General features: G+C 50.3%; 1 protein-coding gene across 9 annotated transcripts in view; it reads left to right on the top strand.

Annotated features, from left to right (window-relative positions):
- The window catches only part of P4HA2 (prolyl 4-hydroxylase subunit alpha 2), a 33,153-nt gene that overhangs the window by 16,922 nt on the left and 3,484 nt on the right, over positions 1–12,747 (top strand). For 5 of the 9 annotated variants that reach the window (XM_019756119.3, XM_019756118.3, XM_074313481.2 and 2 more), the window contains 6 exons: positions 795–988; positions 1,757–1,933; positions 6,531–6,601; positions 6,837–6,936; positions 10,768–10,821; positions 11,374–11,439. In XM_019756119.3, coding sequence (XP_019611678.2) covers positions 795–988; positions 1,757–1,933; positions 6,531–6,601; positions 6,837–6,936; positions 10,768–10,821; positions 11,374–11,439 — 662 coding nt within the window. Of the gene's footprint in view, positions 1–794; positions 989–1,756; positions 1,934–6,530; positions 6,602–6,836; positions 6,937–10,767; positions 10,822–11,264; positions 11,325–11,373; positions 11,440–12,747 lie in introns of all 9 variants that reach the window. The other 4 variants (XM_074313482.2, XM_019756124.3, XM_074313483.2 and 1 more) reach the window with 2 other exon arrangements.

Below are 12,747 nucleotides of genomic sequence, written 5' to 3'. Positions count from 1 at the left end.
GTCTGTAAAAGCCATGTGTCCCACCTCTTACTAATACATGAGGACATCACAGTCTGGAATCTCCCAGACCAGCAAAGACTTTCTTCTGCTGCTGCGTTTCATGAGTCTGATGGCTGCCAGCATAGAGGGTCCTGCCAGACGGATGTGGGAAGGCAGCTTTGTAGATTCTGTCGTGTTTGGAAGCGCCTCGGGCTGGGAGTCAGGACGCCTGACTGCTGTTGTGCAGAATCTTAGCCTAAGTCTCGTTCGTCTTTGGGCCTCAGTTTCCTCATCTGAGGAGGGCACAGTGATTCTGCCAAGCGTGCTCCTTTGTGTTGGGCGGCCCAGCAGGCGAAGCTCTGGCAGTGTCACATGGCTGTTCTTTCTGCCAGTGTTTCAGCCGGCCTCTAGCTGTGGCCAGCATGTTATGTGGTCACTAGTGATAGATGTACTCTAGGGGACAGATAGAACGGGCACACAACCCAGTCAGGAGGAGGAGGTGGCAGGGCTCTGGGCTGCTTTTCCGGACCTGCATCCTCGGGACCTCCAGGGTGGCCAGAGAGACCAGTCCCCTTGGCGGCTGGCTGAGTGAGTGTCCCCTGCTGTGCTGCTCCTTTCTTATCTCTGACCAGAGCTGGGGGACCTCCGTTGGTTTTTCCGCTCTGACTGGTGAACGCTGGCTCGGTGCTGAGGAAGGCAGAATGCTGTGTGCAAGTGAGCTGCTGGGAGAGAAAACCGCTTATAGAATAATTTCTCTAAATGACCTAACAGATGTTTGTGGTTTCCTTTTCTTTCTTGTTCTGTGCTTTTTCTAGATCCAAGCCATGAACGAGCTGGAGGGAATCTGCGGTACTTTGAACGGTTGTTGGAGGAAGAAAGGGAAAAAATAGTATCAAATCAGACAGAAGCTGAGCCAGCAAGCCAGGAAGGCATCTATGAGAGGCCTGTGGACTACCTGCCCGAGAGAGATGTCTACGAGAGCCTCTGTCGTGGGGAGGGTGTCAAACTGGTGAGACACGTAGTGGTGGTAGTGGTGGTGGGGTCAGGGGCCCAGCTGTGGACCTGGACAGGCAGATTTGGGGAGGATGTAGGTGATTTTCCAGCATCTCCCCTAGTTCTTCATAGCATCTGCTGAGACTGAGGTGTGGGTGTTCTTTCAGGTGTAGGACACTGTCTCCCCTTATGTTCCAGGTAAAGTTTCAATCCTCTAAGTTATTAATGAGTACCCTTCCCCACCCCAACACGCCCAGCTTCTGCTTGAGTCACTGTTGGGAAGAAAACCGTGGGTGTGGACGTGCCTCAGGCCCCAAGGGAAGTCATGGTCTCTGTAGTAATGACAGGTTACTTGCTAGAGTTCGGTATCAGGTATCGCTGGCCTTTGGGAGCCCATGCTTTCTCAAGGAGGCTCAGGTGTGAGGCATTCTCTCGGCCTTTTCCATGCCTGTCGGCTTGACTCCCACTGGCCCTTCCTCCTGGAAAGGCTTCTCCCCTGCCCTGGCCCTTCAGACCTACTCACATCTCTGTGAAAGGGGTCAGGGGTTACCCTCTGCCATGGGACTTGTGGACATGAGGTATTCTTGGGAAAGAAGAAACACTGCACGAGTTGTGGGGTGTTATTTATTGCCAGTCAAACTGAGAGGCTTTTATTTTCTTCCATGGTGGGGTGGGAGGGAGCAGCTGCTGGACACAGGGTGTGAGCCAGTGTCTGCAGCCAGCCAGCCTGGGAAAGAGGGTTAGGACTCACTCAGCTCAGGGCCTGTTGCTCTGTGCTCCCCAGACGCCCCGGAGGCAGAAGAGGCTTTTCTGTAGGTACCACCATGGCAACAGGACGCCACAGCTGCTCATTGCCCCCTTCAAAGAGGAGGACGAGTGGGACAGTCCGCACATCGTCAGGTACTACGACGTCATGTCTGATGAGGAAATCGAGAAGATCAAGGAGATCGCGAAACCCAAAGTAGGTGTCTCTGCACGTCCTTCTAGGGTCTCTCATCCCTGGTACCGCCGGGCAGTTTGTTACTTACCCAACTGACCTTGGCCGATGTCTAACATGAGTCTGCTGTGGGGCTAGTGACGTGCTGTAGACTCGGTTTGATCCTTGTGGGTTCAGTGGGGAGGAAAATTGAGGAACCGATGTGGGCAGCCAGGTGCCACGATAGACGGGTGTACTGGGAGCAGGGCAGGCCCACAGTGAGAAGTGTCAGCTCACCTGGTTGGGGGCTGGTGGGTGTGGGTGAGTTTTTAGGACGTTTGCATAGGGCACTGCCAGGCTGGGTCCTGGTTAGGGTTGCCGAGGAAGTGACTGACTCTCAGCAAAATGAACATCCTTATAGTACTGAGTCTTCTCCTCCAAGAGCCCTCTGGCATCTCCACTTATGGGTATCTTTTAAAATTGTCTTCATAAAGCCCTGCACGATTTCTTGGTAAGCTTATTCCTAGGTAGTTTTTTGTTACTGTAACTTCACTTTGTTTCTTCATCATTATACTTTTATTAGCTACATTATTATATTAGTTTAGTATTACATGAGGTCAGACAATTAAGTTCATGAACTCATCCTAGAAAAAGTGCTACATACCCCATTGCTGAATATCACTACGGTCACCTTCGAAGTACTCCCCTTGGGAAGCTAGGCACCCACGCCAGTGCCTAGTCTACCCTTCAAAGCAATTTTGGAACTCTTTCTGGAATGGCCATCAGAGCTGTCGTCGTATTACCCTTGATGTCCTGAATGTCATCAAAATGTCTTCCTTTCAATATTTCCTTTATCTTCGGGTAAAGAAAGAAGTCACTGGGGGCCAGAGCAGGTGAGTAGGGAGGGTGTTCCAATACAGTTATTTGTTTACTGGCTAAAAACTCCCTCACAGACAGTGCCATGTGAGCTGGTGCATTGTCCTGATGCAAGAGCCGTGAGTTGTTGGCGAAAAGTTCAGGTCGTCTGACTTTTTCACGCAGCCTTTTCAGTAGTTTCAAATAATAAACTTGATAAACTGTCTAGTTGGTACAAATTCATAATGTATAATCCCTCTGATATCAAAAAAGGTTAGTAACATCGGTGCAACAGGTTCGCGAACTTAATTGTTAGACTCCGTATGCTAAACTGTTGATTGTAAAAGTATATTTCATAGTAACAGCTAATGTTGACTGAGTTCTTAAGTGTGACAGACCTTGTTCTAGCGCTTAGCATATGTTAACTGGGACATCTATTCAGCAGGCTCTGTTGTTACCATCAGCTCACCCGCGTGGGAGCTCAGACTTGTGTAGGTCACAGCTAGTCCTTGAACCGACTCATTCCTCTTTTGGTTTTTAGCTGATTCTTTTGGGTTTGTTCGGATAGTATTATCATCTGCAAATAAGAAAAATTTTGTCTTCTCCTTCTTAATAGTGATAGTTCCTTTGTTTTTAGTGTCTTTCGAACTGCCCAGAACTTTTGGAGCCTTGATACAAAAAGCATCCTTGTCTTATTCCTGAATTAACTGAAAATGTGATATTTCACGGCTAAACATGCAGTTGGCTGTTGGTTTTGTATATATTTCATCATGTTATAAAGTTATTCTTCTATTTCTAGTGCATGAAAGATTTGCTCCCATTTGACATCTGTCAAAGAGAACTGCTTGCTGCCATATCCCCACCCTTCTCCTATCTCTGGTGATTAGGAGGGAGGATTTAGCTGGACCCTCTATTGCTCTGCTCCTAATAGAACTGTGGTCGCTAGGAGGCCCATTGCTTGCGGCGAGAACTAAAACGTTCCTGTCCTGGCCCCCTGGACCTCGTCTTGGATTGACCTTGGCTTGAGGTACTAGGACATGTAGGGCTCAGAGTCAGTTGTTGTACCATTGATGTGGCTGAGGGAGGGTCTAGCCAGTGCCTGTGGAGAATGGGGACTGGGACCCAGCCCTTTGCACTCCCTGGATCAGCTCGAAAGCCCTCCTGGGAAGAAAACCGCTTTCTGGTTGCCAGGTGAGAGAGGCGCTGTTGTGCCCGAATTTCCTGAGAGATTCCTCCGTTGTCCCTCAGACCCAGGCACTGACACACTTGTGTGTGTGTGTGTGTGTGTGTGTGTGTGTTTGTGTTCATGTGGGTGCCTGTGTGCACGTGTGTGTGGCAGGGGCGGTGGGGGGCAGTACTGGGAAAACTTGTCTTTGAACAGAAGCCATGTGAAGAGACAAACATGTTGGCTATTACGAGCTGACCTCTTGTTTCCGGAGCCTGGGAGGGACAGATGCTGTGCTGGCTTTGAAGTGGGGCCGATGAGCTTAATTTGGCCTGTGTGGAATGCCTGGCAGCTGCCTGCGAGTCCCCAGGCTGCTTTCAGAATAGCCCGGTCTGTCCCTGGGAGCGGAGCACAGCTGCCCAGAGCCTCCTGTGGGCGGCAGGCCAGCAGTGAGGCTCATGCTAGGATGGGGTCTAGCTGTGGCCACGGTTGTCGTTAGGGGGGAGCCCTAGACACGAGCTCTCAGGGAAGCCCTCTGTCCTGGGGGCACAGGCCGTGCTGCAGCAGCAATGTCCGGGTTGGCCGATCTCATCTCCTGCCCAGCCATCTGGTCCATCCACTCTCTTCGTCCCTTCCGCCACCTCTGCCCAGGCCACCACCACCTCTTGCCCTGACTTCTGCCTTGACCTCACTGGCCTGCTCGTTCCGACTCTGGTCCCTCCTTAGCTTTCCATGAGGCATCCACAGGGATGCTTGTTACATTCAGATAGTGAGTGTCCCTCCCTTGCATAAAGCCTTCCCTGGTTTTCATTGGCCGCAAGGTCACATCTAGGCCCAGCCCCCACTTACCTCATCAGCCTGTTCTCTTACCTCTGACTTCTAATCCACAGTTACAGTGCCACTCCCATCTTCATCCCTGGGCCTCTGCATTGCTGTTCTTCCCTCTTCCTGTAATGCTCCCCCACTTGGCTAACTCCTACTACCTTTCAAGTCTCAGCTAGGTGGTCCCTCCTGCAGGAAACCATTTTTGACCCTACAGACTGAGCTCCCACAGACGTTAAGCTTACCAGCTCTTCCCATGCTATGTGGCAATTACCCAGGTTGTTTTCTGCTTCTCCACTTGACTGAGTTGCATGAGGTCAGGGACCATGTCCTGGTCACCCAGCATAGTGCCAGGCACGTAGTAGGCACTCATTAAATATTTATTGAAATTCCAGGGAAGTGCTGTTGGGGTGGGGCTGTCTGGGTCTGTGGTCCCACCCATGTGAGGCGATTAGGACAGTCTGCAGCTGAAGCACTGGGGCTGGCTCTGGGCAGCAGGTCCTTCCTGGGAGTACCACTGCGCCTGTCTGTGGAGACTGGGGGAGATGAAGTAGGTGGGACTGTGTGTGTGTGTGTGTGTGTGTGTGTGTGTGTGTGAGAGAGAGAGACGTGTGTACGAGGGGTGACAATTAAGTTCGCGAACACATCCTAGGAGAAGTGCTACACACCTCATTGCTGAATATCACTATGGCCACCTTCGAAGTACTCCCCTTGGGAAGCTATGCACCGACGCCAGTACCTAGTCCACCCTTCAAAGCAATTTTGGAACTCTTTCTGGAATGGCCATCAGAGCTGTCGTTGTATTACCCTTGATGTCCTGAATGTCATCAAAATGTCTTCCTTTCAATGTTTCCTTTATCTTCGGGTAAAGAAAGAAGTCACTGGGGGCCAGAGCAGGTGAGTAGGGAGGGTGTTCCAAACTCCTTGCAAACAAGTGCTGTGTGAGCGGGTCCATTGTCGTGATGCAAGACCTGTGAATTGTTGGCGAAAAGTTCAGGTCGTTTTGTCTTAACTTTTTCATGCAACCTTTCCAGCACTTCCAAATAATAAACTTGGTTAACTGTCCAGTTGGTACAAATTCATAATGAATAATCCCTCTGATATCAAAAAAGGTTAGCGACATCGCTGCAACAAGTTTGTGAACTTAATTGTCAGACCGTGTATGTGGGGTGGGTGGCTTCCGGGCAGCAGTTCACTTATTTCGACTTGTAGAGTCCTTTCCTGATTTTGTCATCTGACCTTGCAAGGCTCCTGAGGGAGTGAAAACTGCTTCCCGTGTTTGCTCCTGTAGCAGCAGGAGCCCAGTGTTTGGGTAGGTTTCTTGGCAGAGGAGGCCACCAAAGTTCAGATGGATGGTGGACTTGACCAAGTTGAGGGCAGCGTGCAGGGTTGAGGCTCAGGGTTGGTAGCACAGTGTGAATGCGGTGGGAACAGCCAAGCTCCGCTGTGCTCAGGCAGGGGGTGTGTCGGCCTGGTGAGAAAGGGGCTGTCCAGGCAGGTGAGTGGATGCACAAAGCAGACTCCGCAGGCATAATTCTGCAGACAACACGGACCTGGGTAGGAGCAGGGGTGGGCAGTGACCGAGCAGGACAGTGGCTAGGGTCTGACAGCAGAACAGACATGTGGAAGCCTCAGACTACTCCTCTGGCCTGGCTTGCCGGATCCCGGGGCCTTGGATAAGAGCCACTGCCTGTGAAGCGTCTTCTCCCACTGGCCTGACTGGCAAATCTGGTCCCAGTCTCTCCAGGGAAACACTCAAGGCAAAGAAGGATAAGTCTGCCCTCTCTTCCTGCCTTCCAGCTTGCACGAGCCACTGTTCGTGATCCCAAGACAGGTGTCCTCACTGTCGCCAGCTACAGGGTTTCCAAAAGGTTAGCAAAGGTGATGGTGGCAGGGTGACTGCTCAAGCCCCAACTCCAGGGCCTCCCAGCCCCTACCCCACGACTCCCAAGGGAGGGTGGCTTGGCTGGTCCCACCTGCTGGCACCTCCCCCACTTCGCGCACTCACCCTGTACTGCCTGGCAGTGCTGGCACTGACCCTGGAGAGAGTGCAGGCCCTCATCCTCGCCTGCCTTCCTTACCGCTCTCTCCTCTCCTCTGGCTTAGCTCCTGGCTAGAGGAGAATGATGACCCGGTTGTGGCTCGACTGAATCTTCGGATGCAGCACATCACGGGGCTCACAGTAAAGACTGCAGAATTGTTGCAGGTATGGCCGGTCCCTGGGACCCCGGGGTGGGAGGGGGTACTTCTGCCTGGATGGTCTCCCACGGTGCCCAGGGCCAGGCCTAGGGAGGCTTGCCCAACAAACTGAATGCTCAAGGCTGTGACTATGGAGCGACCTCATATTGGGAAGCTAGAAATTGAGCATGCCTGCTGGCATTCAACAGTTAGCATGCACAAATACCGACTGAGTATTGTCTGTGTGCCCAGGTACCATTCTAGGAGCTAGGGATGAGTGGTGGGCATAGTAGGCCCATTCCCATCTCTTTGACTACAGAAGCTGACATCCTGGGTTGTTCCAGGGACCCCTCTAGGAGAGCTGTACATATCGTATCTCTAGAGGTCATGGTTGAGTTCTAGTCAAATGCACTTGGAGGTAAAGTGTTCTGTGCTACATTGGTCAAAGTGAGAGGCCTGGACCGGTTGGCTGGTGATGGTGGAGTGCTCTTTTCAAGGTACCCCATGGATCCCTGGCTTCCTGCCTATTTCAGAGGTGATTGTGAAGACATATGGCAGCATCGTGCTAAAAAGTTTTAGGTGAAGCTCCTAATAATGAATCCTCGGTCTGCTGAGTTCAAGTCAGCACTGGCCGTGCTCCCTTCTGAACATTGGAACTTCTGATGGCCTGAGACACTGCTGGAGAAGTTTCACCGGCCTTTTTCTAGAGTCTCCTGGATCTGTTTGGCCAGAATTCCTGTGTATTTAAGGATCACACTGTTCATCTTTGGCATTTGGGTCTGATCAACTCTAGATCTCATTAGAGTATTGAACTGAAGATCATTTGGAAGAGATTCTCTGAACTTTTGCCTTGGACACACCCAAGCAAATCAGCACTCCCCCCGCCCCCCATAGCTGTGTCAGCAATCAGAAAACCAAATTTGAAGCCAATCTTTATGGATTTGTGTGAAGTCCACCAGTTTCTCAAAACATGTTGATTACCTCATAGTCTTCTGAAAACTTTATGTAATCTTTTCAGTTCAACTCAACTTAGTGTTGAGGTGTTAAGCCTAGTTTTTAAGTAAGTTCTTCAGACAAGCACACTGATAAAGGACTTCTGCCACATCTCCTGCTTCCTTATGTGTGAGAACACCTCATTCCAAGAGCCATAAGGGCTCTCAGTGCACTCGGTGCAGGCCTGTTGGCGTTGTCACGCTTTGTATGTTCCTGGAGCAAGGTTTTGTTGTGAAGCTATCTGCCACTGCTTCCTGCACATCAGAGCTGGCGCTAGGACTCTTGTGGTCCTGGTCGGGACGACATTCTGCTTGATTGGCTGATTGCATACCATGGACCAAGGGGCTGAAAAGAGTCGACACAACCTGTGCCCCTGTCGCCTGGCTGGCCTCCCCGCTGCACCTTCTGGGCCCTGTCTCACATGTCGCCCCAGAAGACAGCACCATTGTGCTTGGACTGACTTCTCTGCCACAACCCTGGCCTCATGTCATCTGGCCTCTCATCATGTTGTAGCTCAACGGATGATGGAGATCTGAATGTCAGCCCTCCCAGTGGAGGGACTCTTATAGTCAAGGCTCTTCTGGAAGATCCAGACCACTGCCAAGGGGCTGAGACACCATTTTTGTTTGCTTTCTTCTTCTAGGAGCTGTCTTTGGTGTTTCCTTTGCCAGCCAGCAGTGTTGAAAGCTCTGATCCTATGTGGTCTAGGGGACAGGAACCTGGGCTTCTCTAAGCGTACATTCCACACGGACCACTTGCAGTGTGGTAAATGTCTAGCCACCTGCCTTCACGCCAGGGTCCCTGTGGGAATGCCGCAGGCTTCTGCAAGGGAACTGGCTCTTCTGCCTGTTGCAGCTGCCGTTGATGTATTTGCTATAGATTATTTAGAAGAAAAAAAGGGCAGTTGAGGTTTTCTTGTGAATTGGGTGAGGGCCAGATAGAGGAAGAGAAGCTACACTGCTAGAATTCTCCAAGATTGAAGACACTTCTGACTCGATGTCTCAGCCTCACCAAAAAAGTGATTTCTAACCACTTTATTTTGTCCTTCACTCTGATCTCAGTATCATAAAAATCCATGTCTTTAGGTGACTGACTTCTCTGCTTTTGTAACAACAAATCTAAAGATTCAAGTGAATGCCTCCTCAGAGGAATCAGTGTTAATGTCCAGTTGCTTGTTATTAAGGTGTGATTCTGGGAACTGGAATTTGTCCAGACAGTACATCTGATTGCTGCAAATCCAGAAGTTTCCATGACATTTGCATTATTTGGGATAGTATTAAAGAGTGTAGGTACAATGATTCCCCAACTGTTAAAAGGTGAGCCAGCTGGAGCAATGCCGCTTCTTTTGCTACCTGAGATCTGAAAGTGGAAGCACTCCACCCAACAAGTGGGAGTGTTGGAAAATGCAGCTGTGCTCTGCAGCTCCAGCAACAAACAATGATCGAATTTTCCTGAGTGTAGTAGCACACTAAACATAGTCTGTTTAAACTTTTAAGTTCTTGATGAGAGTGGATCTAAAGAAAAAGCATTTGTACTGTCACTTCCTCAGCCGTTCTGGCACGTCCCTCAGACGCACCACCTCCAGCCGTAGGGCCACCTGCTGATCCAGGCCTCTGACACAGCTGACAGGATTTCTAGGTGTTTTCGGTGTGGGAATCTTGAAGGCTGAAGCAGTGGATGACAGTGTTTTTTCATCCACTGATTCTTCATATCAAAATTTTTATTTTTGTGGAAACTGAAAAATCATACTGCCCCAATTCTACACTTCATCACATTAGACAAATATTGTTTGTGCTCCAACACGAAGATTTCCTCTCTTGTGAAACCCACCTCCCTTGCTTTCCTACATGTCTAAGGTCCTCCATTATTGCCAGTTTTGCAGCCTCTCTCACCTAACTATTGGAATCGCCAAAAAGGTTACACTAAAACTACCAGTTTTCTGAGGACTAATAATAGGTGAGCCCCAAAGTTTTTAGGGTTTTAGTAAGACACAGTAGCCAAGTGTTCCCAGATGGACATTGGTGCTGCCATTTGATCGACCAGCAGATCGTGCACTTCACCTTGAACGTCGTCTCTTTCTAGCTGCTAAATATAAAATAACTGTTGTGATTTAGGACTTGCATTTGCTGGTAAACTGTTCACAAAGGCATTTACAATTTTCTAATCCAATTAATGACGCCTGGTAGTTGCTGTAGCTGAGGTGGCTCAGGTCCTATTCTGGGTCCAGGCTCCTGCTGGGGCTTCCAAAGTAGGGCAGCAGTTCTTGGCCACCCTGTGGCCAGCTGCCTGCATCCTGCTGCTTCACTTGGTTGCAGAAGTACTCCCCTTAGTGGGCCCCTGGGGGGTGTGAGGATATGTGAGCCCTGCTGAGCCTGAGCAGGAACAGCTCCTGGGGCACTGTGACAGAGGTGGCAGGAGTAGTGCCAGGCACTGAGTAGCTCCCAAACTAGCATTAAAAAAACAAATCCCAATCTTGCATTTGTTGTTGGCTTTCCTCTGGATTCCCTTCTCATTATCTCCCCAACAAATAGGGCCCAGGCCAGGGCCTGCTCCTAGGGCTCCCTCCGCTGCCTCCCTCGGCTACCCCGAAGAGCTGGAGCTTCCCAGTGGTGACAGGCGGGTGGCCCATCTGGTTCAGTTTGGGAAGCCACATTTGTGCTACAGCCTTACTCATCCTCTGGCTGCAGCCTTAGCTCTGCCTGTGCTGCCCAGGCATAGATACTCTACCTTAGCAAGGCTGGTCTTGGGGGTTCTGGTTGTTACCTGGAGAGACAGTACCCTTGGAGAGATGGACAGTACCCCGGGAGAGATGGGCCTCAGGGTTGTTCGTGCTGCTAACAAGGTCCAACCTGTTATTTCCCACCAGGTTGCTAATTACGGAATGGGAGGACAGTACGAGCCACATTTTGACTTCTCTAGGGTAAGGCCCTGATCACTGGTGCTTCAAAGGGCCCTGCTCCAGCTGTGTTGAGAAGGCTGGAGCTTCTAGAAGCACTTTAGCCTCTATATCAGGTTCCCCAACCTCACCAGGGCCAACTCTTTGTTACTGAAGAAGCCCGAATCTGGATCCACAGGGCCTGCAGAGTAGCCTGGCTGTTCCCCTGTGATGGGGGAGTGTTCTTCCTGCCTGGCCCTGTTGTTCTTTGCCTTGACTCTAAAGCAGAAGGCCTCACTAGGTCTGTGAAAGCTGTTCCTACTGCTCTCCCCCGATGCCCTGCCAGGGTTTATTGGCAGCCTTGGCCCATGGTCCAGCTGATGTAGGGACCACACACTTATTACCTTCCCTGACCCTTTTGACCCCAGTCCTGTGGGTGGTGGGTGAAGTCAGTTGCAAACTTGGGTGAAAGTTGTTGTTTGTTGCAGCGACCTTTTGACAACGGCCTGAAAACGGAGGGGAATAGGTTAGCGACGTTTCTTAACTATGTAAGTATCGGGTCCAGGCCTGCCTGTTCACTCTCACTTAATTTTATAGAACGATGAGCAAGATGTTTTCAAGCATTTAGGGACGGGGAATCGTGTGGCCACATTCTTAAACTACGTGAGTATGATGTGTGCAGTGTGTGGGCCTTAAGGGGAGCCTGGGTCTAGGATGCTCTCGTCCCCACTCCTATCAGGACAGGTACCGCCAGCATTGCTCAGTGGTTGGGCGCTTTTGGCCCGCATCACCCTTCTGGGCTAGAGTAGAGAGTTGGCCTTTGTTTCCATCTGTGGGCACTCCCTACCCCCAAGACTTTCACATCCCTGGCTCCTTTTTGATGGGACCAGTGCTAGTCTGAATTTCTGGCATGGATGCCCTGGAAGGTTCCCTCCTTGGCAGCAGAGGGAGGTGCCTCCCACCTGCTGCTTGTGTTCCAGCCACAGGCCAGTTAGGTTTACCTCTCACCTGGAGAATAGTTTCCTCTCCCCTATGCTGAGGGAGCCAGCTCTAAAGAGGCATAGAAGCTGTCAAACGTAGAGACAGAAGCCTGAGTCCCTTTTTTCTTTTGGTTTCTCATTTAAGTTTTATGTGCTGGGGACATGCTGGTGAGCAGGACATGTGCGGTCTCTTTTGAAGGCTTACGGTCTACTGTGTTTCCCCGAAAATAAGACCTAGCTGGACCATCAGCTCTAATGCGTGTTTTGGAGCAAAAAATTAATATAAGACCCGGTCTTATTTTACTATAATATAAAACTAGGTTTAACATAACATGGCATAACATAAAACCGGGTCTTATTAATTTTTGCTCCAGAAGACGCATTAGAGCTGATGGTCCGGCTAGGTCTTATTTTCGGGGAAACAGGGTAAGAGGAGAGCCTTACTTTAAACAGAGGAGAGGTAATTGTTTAGTCACCATGGTGACAAGTGCTTTGAAGAAGTAGCTCAGGGTTAGGGCTCAGAGAAGGCCTCCCTTGGGAAGTCACATGTCAATATTGAGACTTGAAGGTTGAATGGAAATTAGTTGGTGGAATTTGGTTTCTGGTAGAGGAAAGAGTGTGTGGAGACCTGGAAGAGGGAAGGAGCGTGTGGGATGTTGGAAAAATAGAAAAAGGCTGATGGCTCAGAGGCAGCACATAAGTTGAGAGCGGCTGGAGGGAGAGGCTGGTGAGACTGAGAGGGCCTCGGGTTCTAGGAAAGAGTCCGGATTTGATCTCCAGGGCTGTGGCCATCAGGGGTTTTCATCTTATTCATTTTCCATGTCTGCCAAGTGCCCTTCAGTGTGTCTGGTATGTGTCCTGTGGAAATATTTATTAGCTCCAAATGTTATTACGTTATATATAGGCAGAAAACTTGAAGTGAGAGCGCCAGATGAGAAACAAGTGGTGCTTTGGACATGAGTTGAGGCACACTCTGCGGGCACGAGTGCAG

The sequence above is a fragment of the Rhinolophus sinicus genome, chromosome 5 (genome assembly GCF_057876585.1).
Source record: "Rhinolophus sinicus isolate RSI-liver-muscle chromosome 5, RSI-T2T, whole genome shotgun sequence".
Taxonomy (NCBI): Eukaryota; Metazoa; Chordata; class Mammalia; order Chiroptera; family Rhinolophidae; genus Rhinolophus; species Rhinolophus sinicus.
This window is presented reverse-complemented; position numbering and strand designations above follow the sequence as displayed.